This window comes from Mixophyes fleayi, chromosome 4 (genome assembly GCF_038048845.1).
Source record: "Mixophyes fleayi isolate aMixFle1 chromosome 4, aMixFle1.hap1, whole genome shotgun sequence".
Lineage (NCBI taxonomy): Eukaryota > Metazoa > Chordata > Amphibia > Anura > Limnodynastidae > Mixophyes > Mixophyes fleayi.
In genome coordinates, this window is record NC_134405.1 from 117,871,287 (window position 1) to 117,890,054 (window position 18,768).

The 18,768-nt window shown below is 37.0% G+C and overlaps 1 protein-coding gene across 1 annotated transcript in view; it reads left to right on the forward strand.

Annotated features, from left to right (window-relative positions):
* The window catches only part of LOC142151950 (neuronal acetylcholine receptor subunit alpha-7), a 184,533-nt gene extending 167,038 nt beyond the window's left edge, over window positions 1–17,495 (forward strand). The window contains exons 7-10 of the mRNA XM_075208081.1: window positions 2,512–2,706; window positions 6,691–6,777; window positions 7,631–7,740; window positions 14,412–17,495. Coding sequence (XP_075064182.1) covers window positions 2,512–2,706; window positions 6,691–6,777; window positions 7,631–7,740; window positions 14,412–14,933 — 914 coding nt within the window. The 3' untranslated portion in view covers window positions 14,934–17,495. The remainder of the gene's footprint in view (window positions 1–2,511; window positions 2,707–6,690; window positions 6,778–7,630; window positions 7,741–14,411) is intronic.
* The last annotated feature ends 1,273 nt before the right edge of the window (window positions 17,496–18,768 follow it).

Sequence of the window (18,768 nt, forward strand, 5' to 3'; positions counted from 1 at the left end):
ACTATTATACATATAAAGGAATGTCTCCTCCATGATCAAATTGTTAGCCACTCACCCTCTTTGGTTGTTTTACACTGAATTGTATGTTCTCCCCGTATTTACGTGGGTTTCCTCCAGGTGCTCCGGTTTCCTCCCACACTCCAAAAACATATTGGTAGGATAATTGGCTGCTAACAAAATTGACCCTATTCTGTGTGTCTGTCTGTGTCTGTCTGTTTGTCTGTGTCTGTATATTACGGAATTTAGACTGTAAGCCCCAATGTGGCAGGGACTGATGTGAGTGAGTTTTCTGTACAGTGCTGCGGAATTAGTGGCGCTATATAAATAAATGGTAATAATAATAATAATAATAATAATAATAATAATAATAATAATAACAATAAAGATGCAGTGTGTGACCAGGAAACTCAATTAATATTTGATTTGGAGTGAGACCAGCAAACCCAATCAACATTTCATTGGGAACAATCAGATGTTGATTAGGACTATTTCAAAGTCCAATCAACGACTTAACTTGAATAAAACAACAAAATTCTATTTTTTATTCGACATAAGTTTCTTTGACAGATTTCTATTCTTTAGTTGCTAACCCCGGAAATTAGTTTTTACTGACAATGTAATAAAAAGTAATGGTGATTAGCATGTTTTTTACTAACGCATTGTAATGTAATAGAATATATCAACATTTGTCTTGGAACTAAGAGTAAAATCAACATATGCAGCAAAAAGGGACTTGTTAAAGGATTGTAAATTAGACTACATAAAATGTAACACATAACATAAATGTCACACTCCTATGTGTATTATTGTAATGTAAGGAAGATGTCTGATTTTCACTTGCCTTTAAGTTATGGAAATGTAACTTTTTTTTTTCGCTGGCTGTCGCTAAATTTACTGATGGTTATCAACCATGTCCTATGATTGCATCTAATTATGAATAAATGTCCAACATTTCAACATTGTATTTTACACTACAGTAGTACAGATGTTTTTGCGAGATTGTGTAATATATGCAAAGTTGTGCCATTTCAGTTATAACCTACCCTTGATTACAGCCTGCAATCATTAAAGTAAATTATACTCCATCGTTTTGTTGTAGAAAAAGATTTTTAAATACATTTTATCTGTTAGTTTTGTACCCAGCTTGTCAATATTTTTGGCATGCTTTAACAATACATCTGATGCTCATAATAAAGATATGAGATGTAGACATATGGAGAGTGCCATGGGTTATGTTGACACGTTATTAAACAAATGTTATAATAAAAATGTAATAACAAAGGACTAGCATATTGCAACATGATAATTAACAATATTACACAAGGCCAGGGGTAGGCAACCTTAAACACTCAAAGAGCCATTTGGACCCGTTTTCCAGAGAAAAAAAAACCTTGGGAGCCACAAAACCCTTTTGACATCTAAAATGACGATAACACTGCATATATAGTTTTTTTTTTTTTTACCTTTATGCTATGTGTAAAAAAAAATATAGTTTGTTACATTTGTGAAATGAATAAACTGCTACAAGAGAAAACAAAATTTTATTTCAGCATGTAACAAAATCATTTTGTGTAAATGAATGAAGGATAAAAATATGTTGTATATTGTTATATTTAAGGGAGGGATACCCCTGTTTTCTTCCTGAGCAGCATTGTGTATTTGCATTTTCTTCCCCGGTAGCGCAATTTAGTTTTGTCCATTTTTATTATGCAGTCCCTTCTTGTAGATCCCTTTTTATTATTTAGCCCCCAAGAAAATATTTTTTGTATTTACTATTTACTTACCTTCACTCAGGTGGTGCTGGATCTTCTCTTCTCTGCTCCTCAGCGCGCTCTCTGTCAACTGAATGATGCTGACATGACCTTAGGGTCATGTCAGCGTCATTCCGTCATTCAGCCAGCAGTGAGCTGCGGCGGGGGTGGAGCGCTCTCTTCTCTGCCGGCTCCTATTAGTTTTTTATATTTTTAAATGAGCTCTGTCACCTCCTTTGCCACTGACACCCGGACTCCGGAGCCGCAGCAGATGGCTAAAAGAGCCGCATGTGGCTCTGGAGCCGCGGGTTGCCGACCCCCAACTGACTGCCATAGGTGAGGACTTTTCACTTAGAGTCTGACAGTGTATACTGGCCAAATGGAGAAATTGATCAATATCAATACTGATCAATATAGAAACTAATAATTAACAATATCTGGTTGGAGGAATAGATTAACATGATAGTTTTATGCCACATTAAGACCCACCACCATATTGGTTGTCAATTCTTTGATGTTAATTGATTGGCCAGTGTAATAAACTGACACAATCTCCAGATGAGAAGTTCTCAATTATGATGATAACAAAGCTTACTGGTTTTAATCAGTTTCTGGTAAATTATATATCTGTATATTTATTATACTAATAAAATAGTTTTATGATGCTGAATATAATTATATGCTGAGTAATAATTTGTGTTTCAGTGAAATTAAAAGAAAGAAAAAAGTGTGACAATTAAATATATTTTTTTCTCTGTAGGAGTCCCTGGGAAGCGGTCTGAGAGTTTTTATGAATGCTGTAAAGAACCATATCCAGATGTGACATTTACTATTACAATGAGACGCAGAACATTATATTATGGTCTGAATCTTCTTATTCCCTGTGTTCTGATATCTGCTCTTGCCTTGCTGGTGTTCCTGCTTCCGGCAGACTCAGGAGAGAAGATCTCACTTGGTAAATATGCAGCTACTGAAAAACAGAATTGACTTTCATAGGACCTGCAAAGTGTAGACGTTTGAAATCTAGACTTGAGAATACACTTAGGTGATTATACAGAAAGCAGAGCTATTATGCAGCAAGATGCAGCAGCTACACATTTTATTATTCAGACCCTTCCATGTCATTGTGCCCTTTTCTCTTTTTAGAACTGAATCTTTTCTTAAACCGGCATAGAGTTTTATATACACATCAGTTAAAATCCTGACAGGTTGAACTGTATATAGGGATTTAGATTAAACTGGGAAACCTTTTGATAGAAAGCTTTTCATGTGCTGTGCAGAGAAGGCAGAAACACCAATAAGTTTTGGTTATAAAAAACTTATTGGGTTGAGACTTTATGCTCTGGTACAGAACTATTACATGCATAATTAGACATTTAGAACCAGGTCTCTGCACTGTTGAAGAAGCATTCTCCAGAATAATCATTTATGAAAGTACAAAATGTAAAACTGCAATGTAATTGTTAATGTGCAAATGCACTTTTTGCCCACTATATATACACACACATTCCAAGGGACTGCCCCCAAAAATGGGTATGCATTTACTTTTGCAGTGTAGCTAATGCACATGGAAATCTTCATGGTGGAAAAAGTAAAACTTAACTTCAAAGTCCTGCATTATACAACTTAAGGACCACCTCCTCCATTCATTTCAACTTATTTTCACTTTCCCCTTAAAATAAAGCTTGGCTAAACATTGTTTATGTCTTAAAGGGTTTATACACCAAAATGTAAAAATGAAGTATGTATTACATGTGGGCAGTACATAGTAAAATACCAGAATTCACCTCTGGTTGGCTTCGGATCCCTTTCAGACAATGGTGCCTGTCTGCTGGCAAATTGTTCTAACTGCAGTTAGCATGGGATGAAACAAGGGGTATTAGAAAAAATAATAAAACTGTATATTCAATTTAAAATAAATGTTTACAACATAGAGAATACATTTTACATTTAATTTATAGATCGCTTTCTTGGAGATGCTCGTTATTGTAATTAATAGACTAAAAGCTAAGTTTTGAAAGTAAATAATGTCTCCCATAATAAACAGTCACTTTCCACCCCATTAGTTTCATATAAATGTTGTGTCCTGCAAAAAAATAATTTGTTTTTACATTTGGATACAAGATGAGAGGGCCCAGACCACATTTAGCTAGGAATACCCAGATCCACCCAGCTCCCTGCTGTCATGAAACCAAGAAAAAATAGTGGATGGAGCCTACCTACCAGTGATTGGTACTACTGAACAAAGAGGCAGTCACTGGAGAAACAGGTGGGTGAAAGTAGCAGAGTCGGGCTGGAGTGCAGTGCCGAATCAGAATGCAGAGAGTGGTCAAGGGAGCCAAGGTCAGAAGCCAGTCAGGAACCATAGATAAAATCAGCATACTAATGGAGAAGTCAGGAGCTAAGGAACAGGATGTTAAGCCAAACTGGAACAGGAGTGAGGAAGCAGAACACAGAGACTGGAACTGGTTACTAATGCTGTAGCTAAGGTGAATCTAATGCTCTAGCACCCAAATGATGCCAGAGTCCTCGTTATTTAGGCCTCCCAAATAGAGACCATGCCATCAGTGACGTCACTGACCATCACCGTGGACAGGGGAATCGCATCCTATTGCTAGGCATATGCAGAGATTCCAGGAATCGTCGGGAATAAGTCGCGTCTTGTTGCTAGTTGACGGGAGAAGAAGGTGACCATCCCTGCACAGTGGGTAGAATGTAGGGACGGCGCCTGACACTCGCATGAGAAAATGATAAAAAGAGACCATGCCATCAGTGACGTCACTGACCGTCACCGTGGACAGGGGAATCGCATCCTATTGCTAGGCATATGCAGAGATTCCTGGAATCGTCGGGAATAAGTCGCGTCTTGTTGCTAGTTGACGGGAGAAGAAGGTGACCATCCCTGCACAGTGAGTAGAATGTAGGGACGGCGCCTGACACTCGCATGAGAAAATTATAAATTTTGTTCCTCCTATAGATGCCATCTTGACAAACACATGACACTCATTGTTGCACTTTGGTAAATGACCTTCGATCATAGTAGGTGTGTTTATTGCAATTATTGAAATACAATAATAAACACTATTAGATATAGTTAAGATGTGTCTGTAATTTGTTTCAGAGGTGCTTCTGTAGCCAAGACAGCTAAAAATCGTTCAGATGAGGAATTGTCTTTATGCATGTTTACACAATATAATTTATTGGAGGCAATGTACCACAAAGTGCTCAGGCAGTTCACCAGCGGGAATAAGTGATCATTGTATTGTATTTTTTTTTCATTTGTTTTTATTTTCTCCTGATATTGTGGTTCCAGTTCTATTTTTAATATTTAGCATTTTTTTGCCTGGAGGTGCAGAACTCCATTAGACAGGCAGCCTAATGTCAACATCTTTATTTCCTCTCCTTCTTATTGTGTCTTTGTAATATAGTATCAGTCAGTTCACCAAAGACACACAAAATATCTTACTGCTGATCCAGTCTCTTCACATCTATTGGGGTTATTTAGTTGTGTGATAAAATAAATACAAAACAAACAAGTCTTTTCTTGATGTGCTGTAGTCCACTTATAGTTGATGAGTCAAAGAAAGATCCAATCCCAACCAGAGTACCAGGATGGTGCGCACTGAGATGACAGATTCTCATAAGAGAGTCTCTTTAGATACTCTAAAAGCTTCAAATAGTGGTGGGAAAAGAATTAAAATATTTTTCTTAACACTTCTCACTTTGGGAATTTCCAATGATTCACCTATATGACAAGTGGTGGTAAAATTTACATTTTTTTTAAAAAACTCTCTTTGAAACTTTCAAACACTATGGACCTCATTTAGAGTCGGACGCAAAGTCCGTTTTTAGGTGCATCCAACATAAAAACACTATCATGCATGTGCAGAAAGCACCAAATCCGCCTGCATCTTGGACACTTGCGCCTAAAACAGACTTTGCGTCCGACTCTAAATGAGGTCCTATGAGTTCAGTGGCAAGTCCATATCAAACATTCTCCCCTGAGAATCTGCAAAGGTGCACCACCCTGGTTCTCTGGATAGTGAGATGAGAGAAATCTTGCGCATTTTGGTGGATTAGTAGGTTGTCAAGTGTTTGTGGTTTATTGCAAATCATAAAAATGTGGTTTTTTTTTTGGCATTTTCTATTCACACCATTGATCAAGTGCTTCAATTAAGATATACTGTGACTTACTTTTGATGAGGATTGAGGCTTCAAAAGCTCATGTACAGATCAACTTTTGGTAAATACTTTGGTACAGTTGACCCCTATTAGATATACATCAAATAATTCAAATTAATTTTGCAGTAATGGGCTGCTGTATCTAAGCAATACATTTTTGTAAGATTAGTAAAGAAAGAAAGAACACAGAGTGGTATAGTACAATGTGATATCGATGCTTACAGAGCTGATATTGCAGTAGTAGAGGGCTTCCAATGCAAATCATCATCATCTTAATTTATTCATACGGTTCCACAGAATCCACAGCACAGCAAAGCCAACAAAAAAATAACTAAAAAAAAAATACACGTAAGTAGGGAACAAGGGAAACAATAAAATCAGTAAAAATCAATACAAGAGACTATAGAGAAAACAAATACATAGGAAGACACAACATATGCAAGTGGAATCCACTATATGGATGGCTTTTAGAGATCATAATCACAGAGCTACAGTATACGTTGATGGTCATAAATAGTTAATAGCAAAATAATTGTAAAAATATTTTAGAACAAATGTAAAAATAATTCAGCATCAAGTTTTAGGAGGTTATTAATATGGTAATTTTTATCTAAATGTTCATGTTCTAAATCTAGATAAATATGGCTACATATACTGAATAATTCAAAGTCAAGTAATACAATGAACTGTTGGTGGAATAATTTTTATTAAAATCACAAAATTCCTTTTCTAAGCTTTATTTTTGTGTGTGTTTTAGGTATAACTGTGCTATTGTCTCTTACTGTATTCATGTTGCTGGTGGCCGAGATAATGCCAGCCACATCAGACTCAGTCCCATTAATAGGTAAGATTGCTTTGTATACGCATATTTTGTTTGTACACCAGTATAGCAGAAATAAAAGTAATAAATACTATTTGATAGACAGACAGATAGATAGATAGATAGATAGATAGATAGATGCTTATTTGTATATTATCATTAGAGAACATAGATATCTCCCTTAACTTTAATGTTGCACTGAAGATCTCTCTATGGTGCTTCTCATGCTGAGCAGAAGCCCCTTTAGCTGATGAGACCCCCAGTCTGTCATTATTCTGTCTGAGAACTAGCCCGAGTCATGCTTTCAATAATCTTTCTGTAAAAAATTACCCTAATGTCTGCCATGTAAATGGTATTACAATAATTGACTGTTCTTGCAACAGAGTTGCTTAGTTGCAAATAATAATAATAATAAGAAGAAGAAGAAGAAGAAGAAGAAGAATAAAGAGCAGGTGCAATAATGCAAAAGGAACATATATTTAATTTATGCTATAAAATACTCCATATTGACTTTAGTAGTTATTAGATCTATCACTAACAGAGACTTTTCCAGACAGTTGCAGGAGTGATATGTGTATCTTTAAAATTGACCTCTTAGAATGTCCTGATTCCAAAATCTTACTGCTAAGATAATGGCCGTGGACTGTTTTTAGAACTGCTCCTATATGTAGTTACTCACTGCTTGGTTGTTTCACTGTATGTACTTAAGCCATAAATAGCAGCTCCCACTCATTGGTTACAAGCTTTAGAATAGGAAAGACTTATGTAGCTACAGTGCAGTGATCATCGAATGAACACTTTCTATAAAATATATTTATCTGCACTTCCTAGCATATGTACTAATTATGGTCTTACAATATTTCTTTGTGTTTTGCAGCACAGTACTTTGCCAGTACAATGATTATCGTGGGGCTCTCAGTGGTCGTAACAGTTATTGTCCTTCAGTATCATCATCATGATCCACATGGAGGCAAAATGCCTAAATGGGTAAATTATCCAGACAAAGACTACTGTAATAATTGTAATAATGCAATAATGTAACCCCATGCATAAAATGCATGCATTGCCATATATTCATCTCTCCATTATGATCATGCATTTAGAGGCCTGTTAAAATAAATAAGTAAATAATGCGTCCTGCTCCCAAACCAGGCATGTTTTATACACTGGTGGGAAACACTTTTCTGCTTAATGAGTCTGGAAATTGCCTCTTGCATGGTGATTGCAGAATACAGCATGGGGTTAAAGTGTTCTTAAAGCTCACGTGGCTGGAAGTGCAATTAAAAATGATTTGCTTACAAACTGGAATGAAAAGCAGCAGGTACAATATACTTTCAACAAGTACAGTGTAATTTAAACTATCTTGGATTCTGTTTATGTATGAAAACACTTCCATATACATTTGTAAACGTTGCAACCAAATGTATTTCAAAGAACAGAACAGTAAACAGAAATTGTTTCTATTTCACAGTATGGAAATAAACACAGTGCAAGGCGCTGTTTACATGAAATATGTAGCTCTGTTTTGCTACTTCTTAGTGAAATAACTATTAATTAGTCTTTGTTCACTTCTATTTTCTGGGGTTAGAACTATTGAGCTTATGACAAAATTTAGTGCTTAATAGCACAAGAAAGAAAAACCTTATATGGAAAATTAATTTATAGAATTTCAAATTTTACAAAGTAGATGAGGATCTTATATTGGGCATAGCAACATTTCCTGGGTATGTGCTTTAGAGTCATTGTCCTAAAACCAGCCCAGTTCATTTCACATTTTATTTATTTTTAGATTCCTCTGTAACTAGTAGGTTCAAGGGACGCCGCAGCTTTTTTATGCAAATCCCTTACACTTCCTTATTGAACTGTTTCGACTTTGACTAACTTAAAGATTCATATTATTCTATAAATCAGAACAAGTCATTTGATTTAAATTTAATCCAATCATTATGAAAGCACCTAGAGGTTATGGCCGGGCTTGTTCTGTACTAAGGTGCCACTACACTAGATTCTAAATGAAAGGGTTAACTTGCAATCACATTAAAAACAAAACAGTTGAGAGATCAAAATGACTTTGAAAAATGACTTGAGCTTAACTTCAAAGTGTGCAATAAGTATATTTGTAGCAGTTTGCTTCCTTTTCTAAATGTTATGGAAGAAGTTTCCATTTTTGTGTCAGCTGTTGCCTGTTGCTCACCAGTGATACTTAAATGCAAGGTCACAGTGCAAACATCCTTAAAGGGCACTTCCACTTAAAGAGAATTCTATTGGCTAGGGAGGTTTGTTTACTTCCATTGCCCTTAGATACAGCAACAGATTCACTGTGTAGTTAAAATTGTATTCAAGGCACAGACATAAATTTCTATTATCGTATCCAATCTTCCTAGACAATATAATTTTTTTGAAGAAATATTGGCAATTTAAAAATCCGGCTCATTGGTACATTGATAGATATGAGTGCTGGTTAGTTTTTTGCTTTCTCTACTGTACCGTGCAGTAGAGAAAACAAAAGTGAAAGTTTGTCCTGGAAATCAACAGTTTAAACTAATGATTATTATAAAAGGCAATAATTTGCTTGTTTAGTGAATTGAAGCTCTAAAATAAAAGATCTTATAAATTCAGATCTGCCATTTTGCATATAATTGAATGTATCACTAGAAGTCTGTAAATGTCAATCATTGCTGTCTATTTAATTACATGCAAGTTTTTGTTGATTTCATCCAAGGCGGATTAAAAACATTTGGATGATATGAAACTTTTATTCTATTGGACTGTTGGGAAAGGGAAATGTGTTTGCCCATACAATTTTAAACACTTATTGGAAGCACTGAATCTCATTAAAAGTCTGAGTTTACAGTATCCTGCAAAGAGTAGGGTTTAACCTATGGCCTTAATTTTGTTGCCTTATGTATCTTAAGCAACAAAAATGTGTACACGCAGGTCTGTATAAAGATTTCTACATCCCCTTATGCAGGGCTGGCTGGTAGACTTTAGCTCGGGGGCCAAGCACGCAGCACTGGCCAATAAGTAGCGGCCTATTCTTAAAGTGTAGTTTTCGGTACAATATACACTATATGGACAAAAGTATTTGGCCACACCTGTTAATTATTGAATTGAGGTGTTTCAATCAGACCCGTTGCCAGAGGTGTATAAAATCAAGCCAGTCATGCATTCCAGTCATGCAGTCTGCATTTGCAAACATTTGTGATTAAAAATAGGTTGTTTTGAAGAGCTCAGTGACTTTAATTGTGGTCAATGATAGGATGCCACCTTTGCAATAAAATGGTTTGTAAAATTGCATCCCTCCTGGATAGTCAACTGTAAGTGATTTTATTAGAAAGTGGAAGCAATTAGGAACTACAGCAACTCATCCACGAAGCGGAAGACCACATAAAATCAGAGAGCGGGGTCAGCCACTGCTAGTGCATAAACATCGCCAACGCTGTGCTGATTCCATAGCTGAAGAGTTCCGAACTTTCACTGACATTAATGTAAGCACAAAAACTGTGTGGCAGGAGCTTAATGGAATGGGTTACCATGGCCGAGCAGCTGTATGCAAACCTCACAACACCAAGACTAATGGAAAGCATTGGATTGAGTTGTGTAAAGCACACTGACACGACTGTGGAGCAGTGGAAACGTGTTCTGTTAAGTGACGAATCCCGCTTTTCTGTTTTGCAGCCAGATGGGAGAGTCTGGGTTTGGCGGATGACGTGAGAACGTTATCTGCCTAACTGCATTATTCCAACTGTGAAGTTTGGTGCAGGAGGCATAATGGTATGAGGCTGTTTTTCAAGGTTTGGGCTTGGACCCTTATCTCCAGTGAAGGGCAATCTTAATGCTTCAGCATACCAAGTAATTTTGGACAATGCTATGCTCCAACTTTGTGGCAACAGTTTTGGGGAAGGTCATTTTCTATTTCAACATGACTGTGCCCCAGTGCACAAAGCAAGGACTATAAAGACATGGCTTAATGAGTTCAGTGTGGAAGAACTTGCCTGGCTCTCACAGAGCCCTGACTTCAACCCCATCGGACACCGTTGGGATGAACTGGAACAGAGATTGCAGCCCAGGCCTTCTCGTCCAACATCAGTGCCTGACCGCATAAATGTTCTACATAATTACCGGGCACAAATTCCCGCAGAAATACTCCAACATCTTGTAGTAAACCTTCCAAGAAGAGTGGAAGCTGTTAACGCTGCAAAAGGGGGACGAACTCCATATTAAAGTATTTGTATTGATTGCAATGTCATTACAGTTCCTATTGGTTTAATGGTCAAGCATCCGAATACTTTTATTCTTATAGTATATATTTATCAATATAAAAGAAAGACTATTTTAGAGTTGCTTAATCCAGCGATATTATAAATGATAAATCTTAAATAATGAAAGAAAATAATGCAACAAACAACATACTTCACTTTATATTGCATTTTATTTTATATGTTTCTTCTCCCTACAGCACTTTTTTGTTTTTTTTACATACCTGGCTGGTTATAATGGGATTTATCAAAATGCAAAAAGCCTGCTTGCTTTAAAAACCTGATGTTTTTGCCAGCAAATTTTTGCATCACCCTATATATTAATAGGGGAATTATTTGTTTTAGGGTTAAGCTAAAACAAATAATATTACGGGTGGTACTAGGAGGAGGAGCAGAGCCCTAGTTTTCAATCTGACACCCTGGCCCAGAGCTGGATTAACACTATGAGGGACCCAGGGCACTTTAGACAGGGGAGCCCCATGATGTAACTGTCATGCTTCTATGCTGAGAGCTGGAAATGACAGCTATGGAGCCTGGAGTATGTTGAAAACATATAATATTTATTGAGCAGATATGATCCAGACAGTGCAGAAAATGGTACAAACCGAATATTGCAGACACTGAACAGTGGATCTCTGGGTTGCCTGAAAGCAAGTAACAACAAATATTATGGCTGGTGCAGGTGAACACACTGAGTGGAACGAAACCAGGATGTCGGCTAACAGCTTGCAGTAGTCCCAGGGAACAGAAGAAGTAACAGGAGCGAAAAATGAGAACAAAAATATCAGGAACAGTAACAACAATGACCAGCAAAGGTGAACTGAGGGAGGCAGGCATAAAAAGTGAGAGAAGATGTACAGTAATTAATGATGGAAGGTGGCCAGAGGAGGGGCCAGCCACCAAGTAATAGAGGCTTGAGCCGGTCCCTGTACCAGCCCAAAATAGTATTTTTTCTATCCTGCCCAACCCACCCATAAGCTCTCTTATGCCAAGACAGGTGAAATAGGGTTGGACAGGCATAGGCAGAATACAGTTAGGCATGTTCGCATAATTGTGTCACAATTAGATGTGGATGCATCCCCAGATTTGACTTTTAGAAAGCATATCACTTGTAGGTACGCAACGCCTGGTGCAACGATGCATGATGATGATGACTTCCGATTCTCTTTTGTGTATATGACATTTTATTACTCTGCCATACTATGTAGAAATAGGGCAATGTGACTTTAGTAGTTACTACTAACACTATTACGCCACATCTGTTTGATATGGTGAGGCATAAGTATGCTACTGTGCTTGTGCAGACTCATCTTTAGCTGAAACGCGTTGGAATACGCCCATACAGTAACGTCAAGCAGGAAGTAAACACTGTGCGTTCCCCTGTGGAACGCACGCCGCTTGCCGCCTGCCACTTGTCAATTATCCGGTCTCACCATCATTCCCCTGCTGCTGATGATCGTCTGTTAATCTAACATACCAGCTTTTGGAGAAATCAACGACACACGGGACACCTCGCAGTCGTATCTACTCTGGGCCCAGCTACAGAGTTCAGTGAGTTTCGAGTCATTATCCTCCCATTCACCTTATCATTATTTATTTTTCTTCAGGACCAGACGACTTAATCATTGGCATCTGAGTTTTTTTGGATTCACACGGACTTTATCTATTTGGACTTAAATAGACGGTTTTAGGTTTATATAATTGTTTCAATTGTTGAACCAATACCAATATTACATCTATCAGTTGCTTTTTGACATTGGTCATTTCGTTTTACCATCTTTTTATTATTGAGATTGGTCATTTAAATTAATTTAATTAGATAAAAATCACTAATAAATGTTTGTTTATTCATTTAATTAATTGTTTTTCACTCTCAATATTTCATTTTAATATTGCATTATGACACTTATGTCGCTATAGGCAATTGAGCGCATACTTTATCTGATTAGTATTTATTAGGGGAAGGGATTCCCTTTTAGTATAGTCGCTCTTGCCCATAAAGAGTTAAGCGCTGTCCTATAAATAATCTTTCAATCATCTTTAGCTGAGACTGACTCAACATATGCATGTAAGCGTCCACCTTCATATGAGCACTTCTTATCATATCTTAATGTGGCAGCAGTAAAGACACGGAAGTCATCATCATGTTGCAGACCTTAGACACTACAGTACCTAACATGTGCTCGCTTGTCCCTGACCCGTTTCTCCACGAATAGGGAGCTGCCACAGCAAGTTTTGCTAAACTCAAAATCTATACCACACTGCACTAAGGTGTAGTATTTAAATTGATAAGGTGCTGCATACATAGGGCAAGAGCGCCCTGTTCCTTTTCATTTCCTTAACTCAAATTCTGTCCGCCATCTACTGCTCATACACAGTGCGGCAAAACTTACATCCAGCTCTCAGTCAGGCCCTGAGTGCTTTAAAATACAACATACGTGTTAAAAATCTTCGGTTTGTAAGTGTAAAAAGAAAGACACGGTTAAAGCTGAATAATAAAATGTTCCATCTTAGCAATGACATCAGTAATGTGGCTATGGATGAAGCTCTCTGGCTGCAGACCTCAACATTAAACGTTCCTCTATCTCAAGGACTATTTCTCCTTGTGTTCTAGATAAATTGATGAGATAAAATGCTAACATTTGAAGAAATATTTTAAAATAGTTTGCATATTCCTTCTCTAATATAATTAAGAATTAAGAATATTTTTTTTTATGTATCAAACTGTAAACGCATCAAGTAACAAATGCATGATGTATTATCAATTTAATCTTTGATTGTAAACAGGTTATTGTAATTGTATTTATGCAGTTATAATCTAGTACCTTGTTAGCAAGCAGAATAGGTACAGGATTTATTATTATTATTATTATTATTATTATTATTATTAATAATAATGTTACTATCTCAGTCAAACATGAACATTAAAGTAATAGTTATCTTAGGAAGGGGGTGGGGACATAGGTCTTTAGTCAAGTGCATGAGAGCTGAGTACACACTGTCTAAACCAGCACCTTCCAGCAGGCAAACTGATTTGTTTTAGGCATTGCATGCAAGTTTTTATATGAGCAAAGCAGTCAGTTTCGGGAGCACAGATAGCTGTTCATTTTTGCCTTGTGTTAAGCTTCGTAAATCATCATCATCAACATTTATTTACACAGTGCCAGCAAATTTTGTAGCGCTTTACAATTTGGAAAAAATGACCCATACTATAGCTATTTAAGCATTATCCATTCATTTGTGTACATATTCTTTATCCAGTGTATACTAAACATATTATTCATCTAACAATTAGTTCATAGATCAATTACTGTATCACACATATTAAGCATTGCTCTAAAATCTAAAAATCTGTGATACCTGATTGTAAAATTGTATTCTTTTTCCATCTTTGCTTAGACACGAATAATTCTGTTAAATTGGTGTGCTTGGTTTCTGAGAATGAAGAGACCTGGTGAAGATAAGGTCAGGCCTGTTTGCCAGCATAATAATAAGCAACGGCGCTGTAGTATGAACAGCATTGAAGTTAATACCGTTAGTGGTCAGCAGTCCAGCAATGGGAACATGCTATATATCGGCTTCCGTGGCTTGGAAGGCATACACTGCACGCCTACCACTGACTCTGGAGTAATATGTGGCAGGATGACCTGTTCCCCAACGCACAATGAAAACCTTCACCACCCACGCCACTCAGAGGGAGACCATGATTTAGCCAAGATTTTAGAAGAGTTGCGTTATATCGCTAACAGGTTCAGAGACCAAGATGAGGATGAGTCCATATGCAATGAGTGGAAGTTTGCTGCTTCTGTGGTGGATCGGTTGTGTCTAATGGCATTTTCTGTCTTCACTATCATTTGTACTATTGGAATTTTAATGTCAGCTCCAAATTTTGTAGAAGCGGTGTCTAAAGATTTTGCTTAACTTCAATTTGTAATTGTATCTTCTGGAGGTGTGTTTTCATCCAGACTGGACCTTTTCTATACAATCTTTGTTCAAAAGGATCACATGCTCATGTTGGGGGCATGCATGACTGTGCGTTGGTGCCAGCTGACTCTAACTTTTACCTGTATAAATTTTTATTTATTTATTTTTTTAAATTATGTATGTTCAGGTTTAATAATGTTATTTTATTACCGTCCTAGTATATGTGATTTTGTTCAATCATTTCACCTTTACACATACAGTACATGCATAGTCCATTATGGTTGATATTACAGTTATATGGTATGCAATATGCACTTATAAAAGTTGACAGTGTTTCCTTACCTGAGTTTGTTACCTGAGCACAATATTATATGTTCTTTTTAAATTACCATTTTGTTGAAATAAAGTGGAGATAAATTGGGCAATATCAAAGAAGTGTAGAATCGACATAGCAAAATAAATGCTCTAGGAGTTCATTTACAACAGCTAGGCACACCTTTTTCAGGTGGGACTCAAATGTTTCTGCATGCACTTACATAGATCCTGTCCTACATCAAGTATAAATTTGCACAGAGTATGTAGCTGGTCTGAGATTGTGTCACAAACCCCTTGTGAGCTATATGTGTGCGAATCCTGTAACTATATGGAATGGTGCACAGTCATGTGTAAGCACTGCTTACCTCTATTCCTTTGCACACAATTAAATCACTAATAATTTAGTGGCAATCTTTTACTGCTTATCTGTTCCTTCAGTTCATATTAAATCATTTAATGAGGTAGGGGGACAGATAGAGGGATCTCTTTCATGTTTCAAGTATTTCAGTCTTTTATTTGACATGCTGTTCAGAGTCAAAATGCATGTATATCAGTATGCAATAAAATAATACTTTGGGAAAAGTGTAAAAAAAACCACATTTACTAATAACTCTTTTACTACTTGCACATGAAAAGATTGTCTTCAGCTTTTCATTGTCTACCGCAATGTTTATTTAATTTAAATATCAAACTTGTACATCTGCCAGTTAGCATTGAGCATTTAATCATCATCACCGTTTATTTGTATGGCACCACAGATTCCTTAGCGCATGACATATAGGCCATAAATGAGAGCAGGAGGCATAACAACAGTATGAGGGTACAATTGAGCACAATAATAACTGCATGAATGCAATTAACAGAACAAATTGCTTGGCATAGAGAAATATCAACATCAGGGGGTAAATGTATCATCCTCCGATTTTTTCAAGTCGCCGGAAATCGGCGACTTTGCAGGTAAAATTTAAAGCGGCGATGCATTGTAAATGCAAGTTTGCCTTTATAAGCCATCGCCGCTTTAAATTTTCAATGCAAAGTCGCCGATTCCCGGCGACTTGAAAAAATCGGAGGATGATACATTTACCCCCAGATGTGACAAGTGAAATACAATGGAGCAAAATAATAAATGCATGGATGCAATTAACAGAACAAATCGCATGGCATTCAGAAAAAATTCAGCATCAGACATGACAAGGGATATGCAATTGAGCAGAATTATAAATGCATGGATGCAATTAATAGAACAGATAGCATGGCATACGAAAAAAATTCACCATCAGACATGACAAGGAACATACGAGGTAGATGGATAGAGAACAGACATAAGACATAATCATCATTATCATCATCATCAGCAGCAGCTATTTATATAGTGCCACTAATTCCACAGCATAATGTAGATAGGACCCTGCCCGTGAGAGCTTTCACCCTAGAATGGGGAAGGGAGAGGGGGTGAAGAAAAGCAATAGGATCAAGCGGAGCAGTTTAGTTTGGGTTATGGACCAGGTGATGGGGCAGTGTGGAGAGACATGGTAAACAGTCAGAAAAGTAGAGGTGCATAGTAGTGAAGCAGATAGTTAAGGCAATGAACATAAGGTCCATGATGGTGTGGTAGCAGGCGGTCTTCAGAGTCAGGGAGAAGGTCAAATAGGTCACAGTAGAGGACAAACAGTTACAATGTGCCATTTGCAATACATGTGCAAATTTATAACACCTCACGAATACCACCACACCACCACCTCCACAATTTATTTATAAAGTGCCACTAATTCCGCAGCGCTGTAGAGAGAATTCATTCACATCAGTCCCTGCCCCTTTGGGGCTTACAGTCTAAATTCCCTAACACACACAGACAGACAGACAGACACACAGACTGGGGTCAATTTGTTAGCAGCCAATTAACCTACCAGCATGTTTTTGGAATGTGGGAGGAAACCGGACCACCCGGAGGAAACCCACGCAAACACGGGGAGAACATACAAACTCCACACAGATAAGGCCATGGTCGGGAATTGAACTCCTGACCCCAGTGCTGTGATGTTGAAGTGCTAACCACTTAGCCACTGTGCTGCCCAATTCACACTTTACACTGCAAAATTCTGTGCATGGGGTTGTTTAATGGATCCAAAAACTGAAATATTGGAGCAATAATGTCACAAACATGTAATTGCTACTTTAACTTTGCTCTGTGACTGCCCATTGTAAGTGATCCACCGTTTTGTATTAAACTGTTACCAAAAATCACTTCAGAGTAAAACGTATCTTTCAGCAATAGCTTCAAAAACTGTTTGCAATTATTCTTGAAAACTATTAAAACAATGAATCGAATCATTCAGATGTCTCAAGTTACAAAATATGTTTCCATAACTGTGAAATGTGGCAGTGAACTGGTACCAATAATAATAATGTCAGAGAAAACATCTTAGGTAGCTAATCCCGTGTGCTGCAGCAAATCTTATGTCATGTATACAGTATGACTGTGTTTCCTTGCAAACCACAAATTATTTTAAGACACAAAAGGCTGAGGTTTTTTTTACTCATAAATGTATGTATATCACACATCAGCTGTTTGATTTATTTGCCTATGTAACAGTCAATGTAAATAAAATAACACATCTACATGTAATAGAGCATAAATAATTGTCATTTCATTTCATAACCACTTTATTATATAGGGGAACATCGACTAGTAAAATCAATAACGTGATGGATTAGTTGACTTCACATATCTCTAAAGGTTGTAACGCACCTTTACGCCAAACAGATAAAAATGATATATGGATTTTAGTTTAAGAAATATACCAAGCCTGATGGATATTTGAGATGGCCTTTAAACAGTGATTGTGTCACCTGGGAGTCCAATCTGTTAGAGAAATTACTAAGTGGGCAAAAGAATGGTTTATTTTCAAGCAATAGGACGTTCATTCTTCACAGGCATTTTATTTCGGATATACTATATATATATATATATATATATATATATATATATATATATATATATATATATTGGGTAATTAGGTATGTTTCCCACTGCATCTGTCACTTGTCACCTTTTGAGAAGAGAAAGTAATTTGTTAAATGAACCACTGATGTTGATTTGTATGTTATTCGACTACCGTCTGTATCTTGTTTCCCCACACCGCTTAGATTGTAAGCTCAGTTGGGCAGGGCCATCATTACCTTCTGTTTCATGTCATTTGTTTGTGTTATGTCATGATCCCCTCAGTATACAGTGCTCTGTACTATGTCAATGCTTTTTAAATAAAAAGATAATAGTAATAATATGTTCCAGCGTGAATGTCTCAGCTGACATATGTTCAGAAGTACTTATGGATCCCAGTGTGCTGCATTTGTATAGACAGGGGTATAAGTTTGAGAAGTGGATTTCTGTAATCCCTTTCAGCTGTGATTCTCAAAACCCTCCAAAGTCATTGGCTCCTCTTCTGCATCTTTCTATTGGTACAAAACACACGCTGCTTTCATCCTCATACAGTCATATAGGCTTTGGCTGGATAAG